This window comes from Tamandua tetradactyla, chromosome 18, assembly GCF_023851605.1.
Source record: "Tamandua tetradactyla isolate mTamTet1 chromosome 18, mTamTet1.pri, whole genome shotgun sequence".
Classification (NCBI taxonomy): domain Eukaryota; kingdom Metazoa; phylum Chordata; class Mammalia; order Pilosa; family Myrmecophagidae; genus Tamandua; species Tamandua tetradactyla.
The window spans coordinates 20,403,570-20,416,651 of record NC_135344.1 but is presented as its reverse complement, the minus strand read 5'-3'; the positions used below and the strand labels follow the sequence as shown (position 1 = coordinate 20,416,651).

Genomic DNA, 13,082 nt, shown 5'->3' with positions numbered 1-13,082 from the left:
TAATTAAAAAAAAAAAACTTGGAGGCACTATAAAAGCCCATGGATTCTCTATCTGCCAATGTCATTGCTTGGTACAATAGCTTCTTAATTGTCCACCTAGATTTATATTACAGACTGATGCATGAGATCTTACATTAACATCAATACTTTTTTTTGTGTGTGCTACAATGCTTTTGTTGCTAGCATGAGGTATTATCACAAATAATTTATAACTAAAGCTCATCATAAATAGAAACTAAGAAAGCACATTTTAACAAAATGATCTTTGAGTCTTCTAAATTATATTTGTTCACTCACCATCATTTGAAACTTCTAGTGATTTGTAGATGGCTTCCTAATCATTAATGTGAATTAGTAATGCTATAATTTAATTCAAAAGCTATTGTATTTTTTAAATGACACCCATGCCAGTGAAGCTTAGCATCAGCCAAAAAATAAATAAATGTCCAGGGCCACAGGCCATGTCTATAATATATAAAGTTTACTTTATGGAAAATCCAAATAAAAATTCCTCTCACAGTATTTTTTCCATTAAAATTGGTTTACAAATAGAATCTAAATTTAATGAGAGGAGTTTAGGGCTTTGTACTATAATTTTTCAATCAGAACAAATAGCAATTTTAATACAAATTCTTATGATATTGTCAGAAAGTTTAACCACTGATTTAAAGAATCTTGTGGAAACCATGCACATACACACAAAAACTATAGTAACATATTGAGCCTACAATTACAAAGTACTCCTTTTCAAATTTTTCCCCGTGGGCATGATACAAATACCAAGCATCTTCTACTTTTTATTGTCAGAAATTCCATGAGAAGCCAGATATGAAAAAAGAATTGTGACGGTCAAACCCACATTTAGTTGACTGACTACAGAAACCCTATAAATTAAGCAGCATTAAGAAACTTAAGATAGCATTATTGTAAACTGAAGAAAAATGATAACATTTGCACTTTTTCTACTGAAGTTTTAGTAACTTTGAGATACCACATCCTAGTTTTACTTCTTAGTGATATAGTTTAGTAGTTACAACTACCACGAAAATCAGTGCTAAGAGCTGATAAATAATTGTGGTGCCACCTGTGATTTCCATCTAGTCATAGCACTGATTCTGGAGGCAATCAGTGCTGTGCTGCCATCCCCACCCCTGCCTCAAGGAGCGCATTCGCCTTTGGGTAAAACGGAAAGCTGTTTAGGTTTGGGGGCCAGATTGTTGCAGGTGTTATGAAACATCAGTTGGAAGAACTGGCAGTTAAAGGAAAAAAATGAAAATGGAGAATGCTTTACTATGCTTTTCCAAAAAGCTGATCATTCGTGCACCCAAAACATAAAAGAAAAAGAAAACTCTTTTATTCCAGATAATCTATAAATCCAGAAGTCCAAATATAATATCCTTTACAGGAGATGAATATGCGATGTATCAATATCCAACTTCTTACTGAATCCTTCAAGGGATTTATGGCATGCAAGTGTTTAAAAGGAGAATAAGAAATAGGATCCAGATGCTGAATGATGGCTCCAGTAGTATCATACGAGATGGCTTTTGCGTCGGCCACAAAGTCTGAGCTTCTTTGTCGTGAGCAGCTGTGCCAGGCCATTGAGAAACACCAGAAAGATGGTCATGGACATGACAATCACGTAGTGGCTGATGCTGCAGAAGGGTAAAAAGAAGCATGTTATAGGAAGAGAAAACACATATGAGTAAAAGCGTAAGATAATAATTTATCAATTAACTAAGGATTGTATTTGAATAACATTTTTTCAAGTTCTAAAAAACATATATTAATAACTACAAGAGGCCACAAAGAGTAGGGTTCTTAACCTTTTTGTGTCATGGAATTCCAGAAGTTTGGTGAAATCTATAGGTTTCTCTAAATAATGTTTTAAGGTGCCATAATATAAAATACAAAGGATTACAAAAGTCCAATGATTTTGAAATAGATATCAAAATATTTAAAAACAAATATGACATGTAGGTATACATGAAAATTACTATTATGCGGAAGTAATGATGAACATAAACAATATTTTGAGATAAATGCAACAACTGTATTATGTTATAAAAATGTCTGTGATTTCTATTGGTATTAGCGGTACTTGTTACTTTGTCACCTATAGAAATTAAAATCAAAGGTTAGCTTGTAGAAAAATAAAGACAACCTCACCCCACCCCCAATTTTTGGACCCTCTGAATCCTATCTAGACTGACCAAGAACTCCCCAGATTAAATTTTCTGATATGTTAGAGCATGTCATCCTATGCTTTGAAATAAATTATATTTATTTTAATAAACTACCAGCCCCAAAGAAAGAAAAATGTTACCCAAACTCAAATTCACTGAAGTGAAAATATTATTCAAGGAATGTAAACGAAGGAAAAAGGATACATCCCTTTATAATTCCAACAGTCAAAGCTACTGTCTCCCATATATTTGGGAAAAGAGAGGAATAATGAATATTATTAAAATTACTAAGTCCCAATTCTCATTTATTAGCAATAGTACATACTCAGTTTTTCTTTATAAGCATTGCAAATGTACTGTCTACATAGAACCCAGCTTGAGGAAAAATTGAGAAGACTGGAAAGAAATTTAAGGTATGGATCTGACTAACACAGAATAAAGCCAAGGCTTCACTCAGTGATGTCAGCACAAAATTGCCCAAGAGAAGCTACAGTGCATATTATTATCTATTTACAATAGCTATCAGTTACATTTAACTATTTAACTCTAGAATAAAGTGGATAAAACCTACATGTCCCCCTCCCACCATCCTGCATCAACCTGCGAGTTAACTCTAACCCATTAGGTGGGGAGCCCCCCAAATGTCAAATTGCTGGCTCTAGGTCAAGCTAAGGGAGGCTCTGTCTTGCCCATCAGCCAGGCCCCACAATGGAAGGAAAGAAAGGCCCTTGATTCTTTTTTTAAAAAATAATTTTTATAGCTTTTAAGGAAGACCCTCTAATTGTAAAGAATTATGGTTTGAAAAAATGTTCTTGGGGAAAGACAGTGGTTGGGAAATTATTATTTAGAAACTTTCTCTATGTTAATCTTACAAAGAAAACATGCAATAGAAAAAGGATAGTTGTCTATTTAAAAAGCAAACATTAGAACTAGTTATGCTAGATATTTTGTTCTGATCTAGAATAGGCTCCTGAACTAAAAAGAAAACAATAAAATCAGATCCTTAATTGCTAAATATCAGCACTAAAGTAAGAGTTTTGAAGTGTAAAAAAAACCAACCCCAGACACAATAAAAGAAAAACAATCCTCTATATGTCTACACAAAATTAAGAATGGCTGTGGAGGATGGTTTGGTGGTTCCTCAGGAAGCTAAGTATAAAGTTACCTTATGATCCAGCAATCCTGCTACCTGGGATATCCCCAGAAGATTTGAAAGCAGGGATGTAAACAAGTATTTTCACACCAATGTTCATAGCAGCATTATTCACAATGCCAAAGATGGAAACAACCTAAGTGTCCATTAACAGATGAATGGATAAACAAAATGTGGAGATATATATAGGACTACTATTGTATGATCTCACTGATACGAGCTAATTATAATATGTAAACTAGTAGACGTAAAGTATGAGTTTTGGGTGGGCAACTGTGACTCAGTGGCAGAATTCTTGCTTACCATGCAGAGACCTGGCTTCAATTTCTGGAGACTGCCCATGTCAAAAAAAAAAAAAAAAGTTTTATGGACTTAGAAGGATGCAGAACAAAGCTAAAGAATGAGGAGCAGTTGCTTAATATGTGCAGAAAATTTTAACTAGCTTGAACTTAAACATTTGGAAATGGATAGATATGACAATAGCATGTTATTATAAGAATAATTAATAGCACTGAATGGTGTGTGAGTGTGGTGGAAAGGGGGAAGTTTAGAGTCAGGTACGACACCATTTCATATAAATGGAATCATATAAATTGTTCTGCATCTGGCTTCTACTTAGGTTAATGTTTTGGAGATTCGCCTATATTGTAGCATGTATGATAGCCCTTTTTCATTGCTGAATGGTATTCCATTGTATGGCTACACACATTTGGTTTATCCATTCTGTACTGTAATCTTTTCAGTCTTCATGGCTTGCTTTCACCTACTTGGCTCCTGACCTCCTTGGTCACCAGAAGGAACGTTGGAAGTTAAAATATGGGAATGCATAACACAGTGAATCTTGTGGTGGACTATGACTGTGATTAACTGTATAAATATAACAAAATGTTAAAATGGTTCTTTCATGAATTAGAATGAATGTGTGATACTACTACAAGGAGTTAACACCAATATTTTAATATTCTTTCATCAACAGTAACAAATGTACCATGCCTCTACTACAACAGTCAACAATGGCGGGGAGTAAGGGCTATGGAAGGATTTGAGTTTTCTTTTTTCTTTTTATTTCTTTACTGGAGTAACGAAAATGTTCTAAAATTGATCACAGGGATGTATGCACAACATGTGAAAATACTGTGAGCAACTGATTGTATACTTTGGATAGTTGGTATGGTGTGTGAATATATCTCAATAAAACTGCAAAAAAATTAAGGCTGAAAGGATATATATCAATATGGTTAACAGTGGCTATCACTGAGACACTGAATTAAGGATGACTTTTTACTTCTTAATGCTTTCAGTACTTTGTATAAAAAGCTTGTGATACATTTCTATTCATGTGATGCTTAAACACAATGCTAGGTTTAGCCACAGAACTCTAAAGGCTGAGTTAATAATTACTGCAGAAATCTTCAGCTGTATTCGGTTTCTGTGGATTTATAGGATATTTCAAAATCTGTACCAGTTCCTGTGATAAAAATCCTCAATCCAAAAGGCTGGATATAATGGTCACAACTTCTTCATGTTATAAAATGTTTACTCCCCAACTGTGCTGGTTTGAAAGGAAGTATGCCCCCTGAGAAAAGCCATATTTTAATATAAATCCCATTTCATAAAGGTAGAATAATCTCTATTCAATACTGTATGTTTGAAACTGTAATGAGATCATCTCCCTGGATGATGTGATTCAGTCAAGAATGGTTGTTAAACTGGATTAGGGGACAACATGTCTCCACTTATTTGGGTGGATCTTGATTGGTTTATTGGAGTCCTATAAAAGAGGAAATATTTTGGAGAATGAGAGATTCAGAGAGAGCAACACTATGAAGCAGAGAGTCCACCAGCCAACGGCCTTTGGAGATGAAGAAGGAAAAGGCCTTGCGGGGAGCTTCATGAAACCAGAAGCCAGGAGAGAAAGCTAGCAGATGATGATGCCATGTTCACCATGTGCCCTTCCAGCTGAGAGAGAAGCCCTGACTGTGTTCGCCACATGCCTTCTCACTTGAGAGAGAGACCCTGAACTTCATCGGCCTTCTTGAATCAAGGTATCTTTCCCTGGATGCCTGTGACTGGACATTTCTATAGACTTGTTTTAATTGGGACATTTTCTCGGCCTTAGAACTGTAAACTAGCAATGCATTAAATTCTCCCTTTTAAAAGCCATTCTGTTTCTGGTATATTGCATTCTGGCAGCTAACAAACTAGAACACCAACCCAAGGACTGAAGTTTAGACTCAGAAGTAAAATGAGTGACTGCCCAACATAAGTACAACTGCCCAACATAAAGGCCTAATGATTGAATCTGGGAAAGCTCAATCTGACCTCAGTTCTAGCAAGAGACCAAGGCAAGGAGGTCAGGAGACAGGTAGGTGAAAACAAGCCATGAAGACTGAAAAGATTACACTACAGAATGGATAAACTAAATGTGGCATAGCCATACAATGGAATACCATTCAGCAATGAAAAAGGGCTATCACACATGCTACAATATAGGCAAATCTCCAAAACATTAACCTAAGTAGAGGCCACATGCAGAACAACTTATATGATTCCACTTATATTTGTTTCCTTTGTTGATTTCAGAACAAAGGAAATCTATACAGATGGAAAGCAGATTAGTGATTGCCTGGTGCTGAGTATAGAATGGGAATAGACTATAAGTAGACATGGGGGATTCTTTTGAGTGATGGAAATGTTCAAAAACTAGATTGTGTTGATGGTTGCACAACTCCATAAATTACCAAAAATAATTGAATTCTACTTTTAAAATGGATGAACTTTATGATATGTAAATTATACCTCAACAAAGCTATAAAAAAACTACAGATTACATTCTAGTTAATTTTTGCAATCACTTTTAGGACAAATATTTTAAGACTTGATCTCTCAACAAAAAATAAGACTTGTAAAACCAGAAGGTGACCTATCCTCAAATTTAATGAAAAGTCTATTTATAAAAGGTATTCCACAGATCACTTATCTTCTTTAAATGGCCGGAAATTACTCACTCTTGGCTCATTTAATGTAATATTATTGGCAGGAAACAATTGTGAAGCTCATCATCTTCCTGCAATTGAGCTACAAAGCATTCAGCTTGTGATATTTTCCATCAATCAAGCCTTGGTGTCATCTTAGCATGGCAGAGTTAAAAGACCAACAAATTTCAACTTCAAATTGAAATGAGTTCAGCTGTTCCCACTCTCTTCCCATGACTATTCTGATATCATTTAAATCAGTGATTCTCATGGTGTTGCATGTGTAATGGTAGGGAGGTATGGGGTATGCATGTGGAGGTATATACAGAATCAGCAGGCAGGCCTTTTCAACCGGTACAAGGAGTTGATAAAGGGCGGACTGTACTGCTCCTGAATGGTGGTGATGGTGGTAGAAGTGGTCATCTCTGTCAGATGTACTGGGGCAAAAAAAAAAAGATCGAGAATCACTGATTTTAAAGGAGCTTGGAATTCATTGTAAAGACTAAGGATATTTTATGGCACTTAAATTTAGGAGGATATTCAAATATTATTTAACAGAATCAGGCATTTTCATTTCATCTAAAGAGGAATGCTAAAGACTTTCGTTGTCATTTGTATTTTAATATGGTATAACAATAGTATGTAGGAAACAAAACCCAGATAAACACCTCAATCAAATCAAATGAAACTGTAGTTTAATCAAACTGATGACGCTGACTCTATTTACCTCGCTACAGATGCATTTCAAACATACAATTAATTAAATATGTTTTTATACTTATGATAATTACATTGAAGGAATTTTTCTCTACAATATACCATATTGTAAAGAAGCTAACGTTTAAAAGATCAAAAGAAGAAAATATTAAAGTAGTTCTGTCAGCCCAGTACAGTTTTAAGGCCTGACCAGGATGTTTTTTATACAGCTGTTACAAGAAACCAGAGGCCCCAGATTCTCAAGAGAACCTTTGAGGAATTGGATTGAGTGTTCAGAAATAGACCATCTCATCTACGGATAATTGATCTTTGATAAGCTGGTCAAGATAACACAACTGGGACAGAGCAACCTCTTCAACAAATGGTATTTGGATAATTGGATATCCATATCCAAAGAAAGAAAGAGGACCCATATCCCACATCCTATACAAAAATTCACTCAAAATGAATCAATGACCTAAACATTAGAACGAAGACCATAAAAGTTTTAGAAGAAAATGTAGGGAAATATCTTCTAAATCTTGTATTTAGAGGCGGTTTTCTAGACCTTACACCCAAAGTATAAGCAATGAAAAAAGAAATAGATAAATGGGATCTCCTCAAAATGAAACACTTTTGTGCATCAAAGAACTTTGTCAAGAAAGTAAAAAGGCAGCCTGTGCAATAGAAGACAATATTTGGAAACCACATACCAGATAAAGGTTTAATATCCAGAATATATAAACAGATTCTACAATTCAACAACAAAAGACAAACAACCCAATTAAAAAATTAAACAATTAAAAAATGGACAAAACACATGAATAGACACTTTTCAGAAGAGGAAATAAAAGTGGCTAAAAGGCATATGAAAATGCTCAACTACACTGGCTATTAGGGAAATGCAAAGCCAAGCCACAATGAGATATCATCTCACACCCACCAGAATGACCATTAACAAAAAAAACAGCAAATGACAAGTGCTGGAGAGGATATGGAGAAAGAGGCACACTTATTCGCTGTTGGTGGTAATGTAGAAAGGTGCAACCACTCTGGAAGGCAGTTTGATCGCTCCTCAGGAAGCTAAGTATAGAATTGTCATATTATCCAGCAATCCCATTACTAGATATAGGACACAAATGAACATTTGCACACTGATGTTTATGGTAGCATTATTCATGATTGCCAAGAGATGGAAAGAGCCCAAATGTCCATCAATGGACGACTGGCTAAACAAACTATGTGTATATATATACACCTATATATATACACATGATGGAATATTACACAGCTGTAAGACAGAATAAAATTATGAAGCACGTAACAATGTGGATGAATCCTGAGGTCATTATGCTGAGTGAAAGTAGCCAGAAACAAAAGGACAAATACTGTATGGTCTCACCAATATGAACTAACACCAATGCGTGAACTTTGAGAGTTAAAGTTAAGACCACAGGTTATCAGGAGATAGAGAGGGTGGAGATTGGGTTTTTAGTGCTAAAGGAGTACAGAATGTGTAACAGGTCTGATTGTAACGATCCAGAAATGGACAGCACAATACTATCCAATGCTAGCACAATAATATAAGTACACTGGATGAAGCTGAGTGTAAGTACAGTTGAGGGAGAAGAGCTGAGGGCATGTATGACACCAGAAGGAAAGACAGAGGATAAAGACTGAGACGGTATAACTTAGGAATGCCTAGAGTGGACAATGGTGGCGATTAAATGTACAAATATAAGGATGATTTTGCATGAGGGAGAACAAATGAATGTCAACATTGCAAGGTGTTGAAAATTGGATGGTATACAGGAAAAAATACAATCATTGCAAATTAGGGTCTATAGTTAATCGTAACATTGTACCATGCGTCCATTGAATGAAACAGAGGCAATATGCCAAAACTAAATGTCAACTAACAGGGAAGATGGGGAAGGGGCATGGGTGGTGAAGACATGGCTATGTGATTATATCAAGAACCACTGATTTTATACTTAGGGTAGATTGTATGATGTGTGAATAAAACTGTTTACAAACGAACAGAGAGTTACAAGTGCTGCAGAAAATATGGACAGAGAGATGTACCTACTCACTGTTGGTACAGAAGAAGAGTGGTGCAGCCCCTCTGGACGGCAGTGTGATGACTCCACAGGATGCTAGGGGTGGGGTTGCCCTATGATCCTGCAACCCTGTTGCTAGGTATATACTTGGAGGAACTGAGAGTGGGAAGATGAATGGATATTTGCACACTGGTGCTTTTAGCAGCAGTCTCCATGATTTGCAATGGATGGAGGTAGTCTAAGGGTATATGGGCTGAGGAATGGAAGGGAGAACTGTGGGGTATAAATACAACACACTACTGAGTGGCTGGAAGAAGGAATGAAGTTGTGAGGAATTCAACTAGGTGAATGAACCTTGAGGACAGTATGTTGAATGAAATTTCATAAACAAAAAGACAACTATCCTGTCTCTCTCACATGGACTAACTATCATACACCAATGCGGAGAACTGCAGTTGAGAGCATGGGTTAACAGGCTGGGGTCTATTGTAAAGTGTCCTAGACTGTAAGCTCTTACAGCAGTCATACCTATTCTGAAGTTGTAACTGTTATTTGTAAAATCTGAGATGCTAACTATTTATGTATAACCGTCATTCCCTGGAACCTCGGGATTTGTGTGACACCTGAGACTCAGAGTTAGAGTCCTGAAGCTATGAAAGTATGAATTACCCCATACAGCAATGTTGAAAAGGTTGAAATCATGATCAGATTTCAACTAGAGATGAAAGAAGCTGATCTGGAAAGGACGAAGGTAAACAAAAATACAGAGTAAAGGATGATATGGTCTATATTTTAAAAACTCAACTTCTGTGGAGACCAAAGGAAGAGATGTTTATTTGGTGCAAAATTTATATTTTTGGAAGCATACTAATTTAACTTGTATGGTCAGTTTAGTCAAACACCACAATTACATGGAATCTTGAATAGGGAGTGAGATCTTGTTGGTTTGTACAGGTCAGTGTGATGTCCCATTACATTCAGAGTAATTCGGGCAGAGAATAAAACAGTATTTGCAAAGCACCCTGGAGGGACTGGGGAGAAAGGAGGAAATATTAAAGTTTCCCACCTAGGGAATTCTTGATATTCTCAGAAGCCTTGGGGAACTACCAATTTGATAGGCTAAACCCTAGATTTTGCAGCTCACCCCACGAAAGTTATTCCTGTAAAGGAGAAACTAAGTCTTCTTATTACTGTGCCTAAGGGTCACCCCCAGAGAATCTCTTTTGTTGCTCAGATATAGCCTCTCTAAGCCAACTCGGCAGGTGAACTCACCGCTCTCCCCACTACATGGGATATGACTCCCAGGGGTGTAAATCTCCGTGGGAGATGTGTGGGATATGACTGCAGGGGATGAGCCAGGACCTAGCATCATAGGATTGAGAAACCCTTCTTGACCAAAAGGGGAAGAAAGAAATGAGACAAAATAAAGTTTCACTGACTGAGAGATTTCAAATAAGAGTTGAGAGGCTATTCTGGAGGCTATACTTACGCATTAAAAAAATATCCCTTTTTAGTTTATGGTGTATTGGAGTGGCTTGAGGGAAGTAACTGAAAGTGTTGAACTGTATTCTAGTAGCTTTGACTCTTTTTTTTTTTTTTTTTTTTGCATGGGCAGGCACTGGGAATAGAACCCAGGTCTCCAGCATGGCAGATGAGCCACCGTAGCTTGCCCCCCACCCGTTTATTTTTAAGCCTTGATTCTTGAAGATGACTATATAACTATATAGCTTTTACAATGTGACCACGTAATTGCGAAAGTGAAAAAGTGGCTGATGCTCCCTTTATCCAGGCTATGGACAAATGAGTAAAAAATAAGGACAATAAATAAATAAATAAATAATGGCGGGGGGGCAGTTAAGGGGTAAAAAAAATGGGTAGATTCCAATACTAATGATCAATGAGAGGGAGGGGCAAGGGGTATGGGATATATTGTTTTTTTCTTTTTATTCCTTTTTCTGTAGTGATGCAAATGCTTTAAAAATGATCATGGTGATGAACACACAACTATATGATGATATTGCGAGCCACTGATGGTATATTTTGGATGGACTGTATGGAGCATGAAGACACCTCAATAAAAATATTTTTTCAAAAAGAGAATCATTGGGCCAGGGGTTGCAGGTGTGTGGGACGAGGATTCACTGATGTATGCAGCACAAAAAGCAAGACTTAAAGGTTTGAGATCAAATGATTTTGGTGCATGAGGTGGGATAGGGATTATATGTATGAAGAAAGCTGCTGGAAGAACATACTCTTAAGAAAAGCTAAAAAAGGAGGGGCCAAGATGGAAGCTTAGTAAGGTACGTGTGTCTTAGTTCCTCCTCCAGAGCAACTACTAGGTGAACAGAAACAGTGCAGAACAGCTCCCGGGGCCACGACAGGGAATGGACACACAGCGTACCCCAGACTGGACTGGCTAGACTGACTGCGAGACTCTGCTGTGGTGAGATCCCCAAGTGGCGCGCGATTCCCTGAGCAGCGGCAGCTGGCGGCCGGAGCACCTCCCTCCCTCCTTCCTGGGCCGGCTGAGAGTCTCGGAGAGGCAAGTTTCCCAAGCCGCGGCGGCTGGCGCCCCTCTTTTGCGGGCGGCTTCCTGGACCGGCTATGAGTCTCGGATCAGAGGGCTACCCAAGCCGTGGTGGCCGGCAACCGGCGCCCCTCCCCCGTGGGCGGCTTCCTGGTTCGGTGGCGAATTCCCCAGACCGCGGCGGCCGGCGACCGGTGACCCTCCCCCATGGGCGGCTTCCTGGTCCAGTGGCGAATTCCCCAGGCCACGGCGGCCGGCGACTGACGCCCCTCCCCCGTGGGCGGCTTCCTGGTCCGGTGGCGAGTTCCCCGGGCCGCTGCAGCCGGCGACCGACACCCCTCCAGGGAGAGGAGGGAATTTCCGACAGTGGCAGGGACCGGGTCCAACCAAACACCAATAGGGGAATTAATAAAGGAGCCACAGGGTCCCCTCAAGCCGCTGCAGCTGACGCCTCCACCACGTGCGGCCCCCCGGACCAACTGAGAGAATTGGATCGGAAATCCCCAGGCCGCGGAGAACGGTGACCGGGGGGATCCCTTCCAAACACATGACAAAAACGTGTGCCACGAGCACCACCTACTGGGCAGGATAAGAAAAACAGAACCCAGAGATTTCACAGAAAAATCTTACAACCTTGTTGGGTCCGACACCCAGGGAAATCTGACTAAATGCTCAGACGCCAGCAGTAGATAACGGTCCATGCTCAGAAGATTGAGAATATGGCCCAGTCAAAGGAACAAACCAATAGTTCAAATGAGATACAGGAGCTGAGACAACTAATGCTGAATATACGAACAGAAATGGAAAACCTCTTCAAAAATGAAATCGATAAATTGAGGGAGGACATGAAGAAGACATGGGCTGAACAAAAAGAAGAAATAGAAAAACTGAAAAAACAAATTACAGAACTTATGGAAGTGAAGGATAAAGTAGAAAAGATGGAAAAAACAATGGATACCTACAATGATAAAGAGACAGAAGATAGAATTAGTGATTTGGAGGATGGAACATCTGAATTCCAAAAAGAAACAGAAACTATCGGGAAAAGAATGGATAAATTTGAACAGGGGATCAGGGAACTCAAGGACAATATGAACCACACAAATATACGTGTTGTGGGTGTCCCAGAAGGAGAAGAGAAGGGAAAAGGAGGAGAAAAACTAATGGAAGAAATTATCACTGAAAATTTCCCAACTCTTATGAAAGACCTAAAATTACAGATCCAAGAAGTGCAGCGCACCCCAAACAGATTAGACCCAAATAGGTGTTCTCCAAGACACTTACTAGTCAGAATGTCAGAGGTCAAAGAGAAAGAGAGGATCTTGAAAGCAGCAAGAGAAAAACAATCCATCACATACAAGGGAAACCCAATAAGACTATGTGTAGATTTCTCAGCAGAAACCATGGAAGCTAGAAGACAGTGGGATGATATATTTAAATTACTAAAAGAGAAAAACTGCCAACCAAGACTCCTATATCCAGCAA

The 13,082-nt window shown here is 38.4% G+C and overlaps 1 protein-coding gene across 1 annotated transcript in view; it reads right to left on the bottom strand.

Annotated features, from left to right (window-relative positions):
* Positions 1-1,332: 1,332 nt before the first annotated feature.
* The window catches only part of PIGN (phosphatidylinositol glycan anchor biosynthesis class N), a 193,440-nt gene continuing 181,690 nt past the window's right edge, over positions 1,333-13,082 (bottom strand). Inside the window, exon 29 of the mRNA XM_077135318.1 lies at positions 1,333-1,655. Coding sequence (XP_076991433.1) covers positions 1,532-1,655 — 124 coding nt within the window. The 3' untranslated portion in view covers positions 1,333-1,531. The remainder of the gene's footprint in view (positions 1,656-13,082) is intronic.